The sequence below is a fragment of the Bactrocera latifrons genome, unplaced genomic scaffold (genome assembly GCF_001853355.1).
Source record: "Bactrocera latifrons isolate USDA-ARS-PBARC rearing strain unplaced genomic scaffold, ASM185335v1 scaffold_17, whole genome shotgun sequence".
NCBI lineage: Eukaryota > Metazoa > Arthropoda > Insecta > Diptera > Tephritidae > Bactrocera > Bactrocera latifrons.
In genome coordinates, this window is record NW_017535185.1 from 2,615,416 (window position 1) to 2,622,976 (window position 7,561).

Below are 7,561 nucleotides of genomic sequence, written 5' to 3' on the forward strand. Positions count from 1 at the left end.
TATACGTAGAACGCTCAATGGGAAATAGAATCGGTGGGTTTATCATGAATGCGCACCACTTAGAACGCTGAGTGCGGTTTCGGCGTTTGTTGGAGACGGTTACGCGCTGTAACTTTCGTGCGTGTTGTTCGTATGCCGCAAAAGTGTTGAGCGTTTTTTTTATGCAAAAATAAAATATATTGTTGATATATACATATATACAAATATATATATATTCATATATATATTTAATTGTGTTTTAAAGCGAGTGCGCGAGTAAGGGCGAACGGACGCGTTACACACGCGTGACGCGAAAAAGTACACGTTTGAGAAAAACGTGCAAATAATAACGAAGTTTTACAAGTTATTCAATAGCTACAGTGTTTTGGGTATATACATATACATATAAATATATATACATACATATTTCGGTATTGCTGTTGTGCGCAGGAGTATGCTACATCGCATAGTTGTTTATCAACTTGAGCGCACAGCCTAACATAACCAGCAAACTTTTCGGTAGTGTCACAGGCGGCGCGCTTTATCCAAACACACACATAGTAAATATAGACATACAAACTCAAAATCACGACGCATTTATAAACAACGAGCGCAACAACAATCATGTTTACACGACGTCGTCACAATTTGATTCTAATTTAAGTTGAATTAAGTGAACCGACGTGAATAATTTTGGAAGACTTCCCTTGGTCGCGCGCGCTCAGACGGCAGGCAAATCAAGTCGAGACTTTGAGTAAACACGCGGTACACTGCGACGCGCGACGGCAGCGCTTAGGGCGTGTTAAGCTTAGTGCGTAGCAGCGCATCGCTGTTGGCATAAAAACAGACTCCATAAACGCCCATTTAAATGTCAACTGCGGTGCGAAGGATGCGCTGAGCCTTACCTACGAATCGCTTGTATTTATAGTGCCGCCATAGCAAAAACCGTCTGCTATAAAATAGTGCAACGACCCCGCTTGCTTGCAAATGTGAGTGCGCGTGTGTGTGTAGCTGTGTGTTAATAAAAGCTTAGATCCTTCAGCATAGCAGCGCAGTAGACAACATAAAACGGAAGCGGAAGTTTTGCTTGCAAGTTTGAAGTGGAAGCGTTAAAATAGTTGCAGACGTCATAAACCGAAACTCGAACCTCCCCACGCATACTGTGCCTTCACACAAACAAATATACAAATATTCTAGCACAAGCAACAAAAAAAAAAAAAAACCGTAAAAATACTCAGTGTTGGTGAAAAGCCTTAAATGCACAAACATACACATTCACACATACATATGTATTCACACAAGCCAATGACAATAATGCCGAAATTAATGATTAGCGTTGAGTTTTGAATTGGCTACATTGTTTTAGCTTGCATCGGCAAATGAAAATCGATTTTCCACACAATAACAAAAAAGTGCAGCAACGCGCCTACAACCCACAAAAGCTGAAAAGTGTGTGGCACAGCAAAATACTCGAACGGATTATTTGAATATACTCAAACTGAAGTGTAACAAAAGCAATTTCCAATAAAATATATATATAAAAATATACAAAAATATAATGGAAAAAGGTGAATGCGCCGCTTGACGTGTTGACCTTTTGTGGGCGCATTAACGGTAGTCAGGGGGTAGTGGTCACCCAAGCTCAACCCCCAAGTTCTGAATAAATTTAACTCAGCAATTTAATTGAGCACTTAACGGCGCGGTAACAGTGCAGTAAAGCAACAACATATAGCCAATAAATCGTATTGCACTCATCAAACAACAAATGGTATGGCTATGGGAGTGTTACGTCTGTAGTCTTGTAGAGTTTATTAGATTTTCTTTAATTAAGTTTGTAAGAAATTTTTCTTTTTGTTTGTTCAGCTATGGTTTTTTGTTATTGTCGGTGCATTATTTCATTGATTGCAATTGTTTGTGTGGAAAAAGTGGAAATTAGTTGAGTGCAAGAAAGAAATGTATGACGAAATGTGTACCTGTAGGAAATTAGAGGACTCTCTGTTTACAGAGGAGTACATTTAAAAAATATAAAAAAAAATAGTATTTTAAAAAGTTTTACCAAGGATTATAACTCATAATACATTTCAGTTAAATAAAAAAGTTTTCCATACAAGAACTTGAATTCGATGGTTCAGTTTGTACGGCAGTTATATGTTTTAGTGATCCGATTTGAACAATTTCTTCGGAGGTCACATTGTTGCCTTAAAAAATAATTTGTGCCGAATTTCTTGCAGATATCTTATCAAATAAAAGAGTTTTTCATACAAGAACTTGAGTTCGATCGTTCACTTCATACGGCAGCTATATGCTATAGTTATCCGATTTGAAATTTTTTTTCGGAGATTGCATAAATGTTTTAGGGAATAAACCACCACCATGTAAAAAAGTCTCCTTATAAGAACTTGAGTTTGATCGATCAGTTTGTATGGTAGCTATATGCAATAATAGCCTGATTTCAACCATATAGGCAGATATTGTAGCATTACCTTAAAAAATAATCCGTATCGGGAAGATATCTCGTTAAATAAAAAAAATTCTATCAGCTTGATAAATTATGGAATTTTTGTATGAGAGATATCGAGACGGCAAGAAGAAGTGAGATATCAACACGAAGAAATCTTAAAACTAAAAAATATAAATAAAAACAAAAATTTAGCAAGCTTAAAGCTTTATTCAAACTTTGGAGTAATTTGTAAATTTTTGGTTACATTTTGAAATTGTGAGCTTCGAGACTACATTCCTAAATCACCAGAATTTTCTCACTCAGTAATTTCTTATAAAGCTTTAGTAAGCTTTAAGCTGTGTTCAAACTGTAGAATGACTTGTAAAGTTTTAAACTACCTTTTGAAGCTATGGGCCGGAAATTATATTCCTAACGAAGCAGATTTTCTCAGTCAGTAGTTTCATATAAAGCTCTAGCAAGCTTTAAGCTTTATCGAAGCTTTGGAATAACTTGCAAAGTTTTGAACTAGGCTTTGAAATTGTGAGTTCCGAAATTGTATCCCAAAGAACCATGTTTTTTCACTAAATATTCTCATATTAAGCTTTAAGCTGTACTCAGACTGTTATTCCAATTTTGCAATTAGTAACCTCATCTATCTATCATTGGACAAGGCTTTGTTACAATAATCCAAAATTTTTGTATTCTCAACTTTACAAACCTAAGTCTAACAAAAGTTGAGGTAACAAAAGACGTGCTTAAATCTCTTTTTTCCGACAGGCATGTCACTCACGACCTATATACAATCAGAAATGCGCATCAAATGTGACAGAACCAAAATGGACTCTGACATAAAATGTAATAAATGTAATATGGGCGGTTGTCAGTCACCACCCCCGCTTTAAAAGCGCACCCTCATTAAATGAATTTTACAAATATAGTTTGCGCACAGTCAGCGCAGCGCTCGTAAGCGCTATTTATGTAGTACTTGCTGTATGTATTTATTTTCGCATACTTTATTTATATCTATACATGTTCATATATATATATACATTATTTATAGATATATGTATATAGTACTTTTGAAGCTTTGTGATTCATGCAAAAGACGTAACTGAGACGTTAAACTCGACGCTTTGACACAGGGGGAAGTACGCTGAGCAGCTGACAGCTTCATATGACTACAATAGCACTCACAAAGCTTAATGATATATGAGTGTATACATGAAAACAAAAGTGAATAATATTCAAAAGCGTATTTATATATCAGGCGTACACACAAACGTGTCTACATACAGACAACACAACAATTTAGGTACACAAAACACACCTCTAGAATCTAGTATAATTGCAAATGTGTGTTGTGGGACGCTACCGCCGATATGCCACACATGAATGTAAACATGCGCTCCCACTGCGAGCCAGTCTTGCACGCACTGACATACAAACAAATGTGTTGCTAGCGGCAGACAGCGCTTTTATCACCGCCTTTGTGAAAGAATGTGCGTATGCATGTATGCGTGTGCGAACAACACTTAGCGCAGCTAATCGCCGCCAACAAGCTGTTGTCATAAAAGTATATGGCTGTGCGCGTGCAGTGGCAGCAGCAACATAAAACGGATGTTGGCGCTGAATGTTGTTGCTGAATGTGTAATGGCAGCCAAGCTGGCAGGCAATCAACCAGGCAATCAGGCAGAGGGTTGGCATAGCACTGACAGCTTCGAAAACACCATTAAAGGCGCAGGGCTTCAAATAACCCTGCCATGTGAGTAAAATTAGCGGCTGGAGTTGAAAACTACAAACTAGCCAGCCAACAATCAACAACACATTGTAGGCAACGAAAAGTGCAAAATGCCTTCGAAAGTTTTTAAGAAATCATCTATGAAAAGGCCCGGAGAAGCAATGATAAATTAGCAGGCAGTTGTAATATATGTACACCCTAACAAAAATATTTATGGCTCGATAAAAACACACATACAAACATACATATAGACTTAGAGACATTAATAAATATGTGTATAAGTCCTTGCTTAGAGTTATTATTATGATTATTCGCAAAATAAACTTGTTTTTGGTTGCAATGACATTTGTTGTGCTAATCTTCTAAGCGTTTTGCTGTTCCTCAATTATAAAATGTGTGTGCTTATGACGTGTCTATTATTTTGTTGTACAAAAACATAAATTTCCCAGCAATGTAAGTATGCTGGTAGGTAACTATTAATATTCATCGCTACTGTGAAGTTGAGCTTTCGGTATGAGAAATGTGTGACTTAGCAATAATTGATAGGGTTACCAAAGTTGTCAGCGAAATAAAAAAAAACAAATGTAAGCGTCGGCTACGTGGAAGCTATAAACCTTTCACAGGTGCATATTTATATAGTGTACATAAAAGGGAACAAAAAATGTTTATTGCTGATTTTAAGCGGTCATTTTGTATAGCAGCTATAAGATATAGTAGTCCGATCTAAACAATTTCTTCGGAGATTGTAGCAATGCGTTTGATAAAATAATTTGCAAAATTTCGTGAAGATACCTCGTCAATTAAAAAAGTTTTTCATACAAGGACTGGGTTTCGGTCGTGTCGTTTGTATGTATGACAGCTGTTATATTAGGTTGTCAAAAAAGTCCTGCGGTATTTTTTTGCTAGTTGGCGCTGAGAGCGCGTAGTTCTAGTTTTATTCCTCGCATCGGACCTTTTTGGAAAGCTCATTTCACACGTTAACACGTGTTTGATTGATTGTCGTTTCTGTTAAGTCGTTCGTGGGTTATAGCGCCGCAAACATGGAGCAAAATAAAGAGAAAATACGGCATATTTTACAGTACTACTACGATAAAGGCAAAAATGCATCTCAAGCCCGATACAGTTTCCATTTCCTCCGCACAACGATGATTTCAAYGTTTTCGTTCTGGTGTAAAGGTGGTCGAAGATGCGCCACGCTGCGGAAGGCCTGTCGTCGAAAATTGCGATAAAATCGCTGAATTAGTCGAAAGAGATCGGCATGGCAGCAGCCGAAGCATCGGTCAAGAGCTGGGCATGACTTATCAAAATTGTTATGAGTTATGAACAATTGAAAATTCAATAAAAATACCTCAAAAATACCGCAAGACAACCTAATATATAGTGGTCCGATATTAGCGCTTCTAACAAATGAGTAGCTTTTAAGTGTTAAGAGGACGTAACCAAAATTTTCCAACGATATCTCTAAAATTGAGGTTTTAGTTTGCATACATATGTATATGCAGATCGATGAACGAATCGACTGACGTACCTGTACATGGCTAAATCGTTACAGCTCAATAAAGAAGATACTGTTTTTTGTAGACATTATCCACTGCACCGTTTGACTGACCTTCTGCAAATATGGTGGATACTATCTGCACAAGGACATTAAACCTGGATTCAAAATTTCATGACAAAAATGGTAAAACTTAAAGTGGGAACCTGAACTATAAAGTTTGTTGAGCTTGTTAAAGTTATTATTTATGTGTAGAACTTCTCGTACTCGGCTTGCAGTTACTAAGCCTGGTTTAATATTGAGACCATGTTCATAATTTTATTGGTTTTAGTAATTGTCTTATTACAATTAGTGGGCCCTCCTAAGAGCATAAGTGCATCGGCGTATAGCCACCCTACCTACCTACCTGGTTTTGGGCTTAAAATCGCTAACTTAAAAAGTGTTGAAACGAACAAACAAATCTAATTAGACTTTGCTCATCACAGTGGCTTTTATAACTAAGCGAAACTTGATTCTTCTTTCTTCATTACATGATACTTGATTACTTCTATTTTTTTGCTCAGTATTTCGTTTCATAATATAATATAATCTGAGTAATATGAAGTCACACTTGGCCATCTTTAACATTTCTATTGATATAGTATGTATGTGTGTAACCACAGCTACAAGCACAACTCATTTGAAATCCCAACTTAGTATTCATTTCGCCATTTCTCTCAAATTAAGCTAATCACCGAAAACAATACTATGTAAATATGTATGTATGTGTAAGCTTGAGTCATTGCGCTGCACTTGAAAACAGAAGCAGCTCCAGTTTGTTTTGTTTGTTTCAGTTTTTGCTCCCTTTTCGCTTGTAACTGCCGCTGTTGATGGTTTGTTTTTGTTATTGTTGCTTCCGTAGTGTTAAAGGCAATTAGTTTCGTGCTTAATGGACGATACACCCGCATAACACTTGCTTTTATTACTATAAGCATAAGAAACTAAGCGCATATGAGGCGTACTTGGGCACACACATATGCATTTATACATACTTATGTATGCTGGGATGTACAAATATATGTATTTTCATGTGTGCTGCTTAGGAATTTTCGAGATGGAGCAACAGCTGTTCACGTTTTGTTTTCTACAACGACAAAAATGTATAGATACATATGCATACATACTTAGCACATGCATATATACATATGCACATATGTATATGTATGGTGTTATGCATTTGAAAGCAAATTGTAAGTGCTTTACATAAAAAGTTATGAAATACACGAAATAATTGCTGTTGATTACATCATTAACACTTCCTGTGGTGCAAAGAAATTGTTGACAAATTCGGTATGCTCTCGCCACTCACCGCTCAGCGCTTGTTTATGAGCGTGTCTGCTACAAATTCACAGTTTTTGCTCAGGAAAGGCTGTTAATTTGGCATTGCGTATAAAAAATCGCTGTTTTTTGCTTTTCGAATTAATTTCAAATTTCGAAAGTGTTCGTGAATTTTAGTGGCTTTGGTCTGGAGTGATATAGCGCGAGATAAGCGCCGAACGCGTAGACGGCATCTAAGCTTAAGCCGCGCAGGAAAGAAAGGTTATCGGCAGTCTAATATACATATTATATATACATACATACATATGTATCTCGTGCTTGCTGGCGAATTAAGGCGAAAATTAGAGCATTTTGCGTTGTGAACGCACTTTTAATTGCAATTATCTGCTGGCTTGCGAGCTTTTTGGAGCGTAGCTGATTTCGCATTAAATTGAGTAATTGATTTCAGCGGAAAGTGTGCGTGCTATGTAACTATTGACATGTATAAATATGTATATATAAATATGTATATATGTACATATTTATGCATTTGTGAAAAGATTTCACAAAATTAAATTTTTTTAACGAATTATAATTTTATAAAGTTTTATTA

The 7,561-nt window shown here is 36.5% G+C and overlaps 1 protein-coding gene across 4 annotated transcripts in view; it reads left to right on the forward strand.

Moving 5' to 3' along the window:
- Window positions 1–7,561, forward strand: part of LOC108966768 (ral guanine nucleotide dissociation stimulator-like 1) — a 35,411-nt gene that overhangs the window by 6,543 nt on the left and 21,307 nt on the right. The window contains exon 1 of one of the 4 annotated variants that reach the window (XM_018929807.1): window positions 106–1,747. The exons of 1 other annotated variant lie outside the window; for it this stretch is intronic. In XM_018929807.1, coding sequence (XP_018785352.1) covers window positions 1,745–1,747 — 3 coding nt within the window. In that variant the 5' untranslated portion in view covers window positions 106–1,744. Of the gene's footprint in view, window positions 1–105; window positions 1,748–7,561 lie in introns of those variants that run through there. 2 more of the 4 variants (XM_018929808.1, XM_018929810.1) reach the window with 2 other exon arrangements.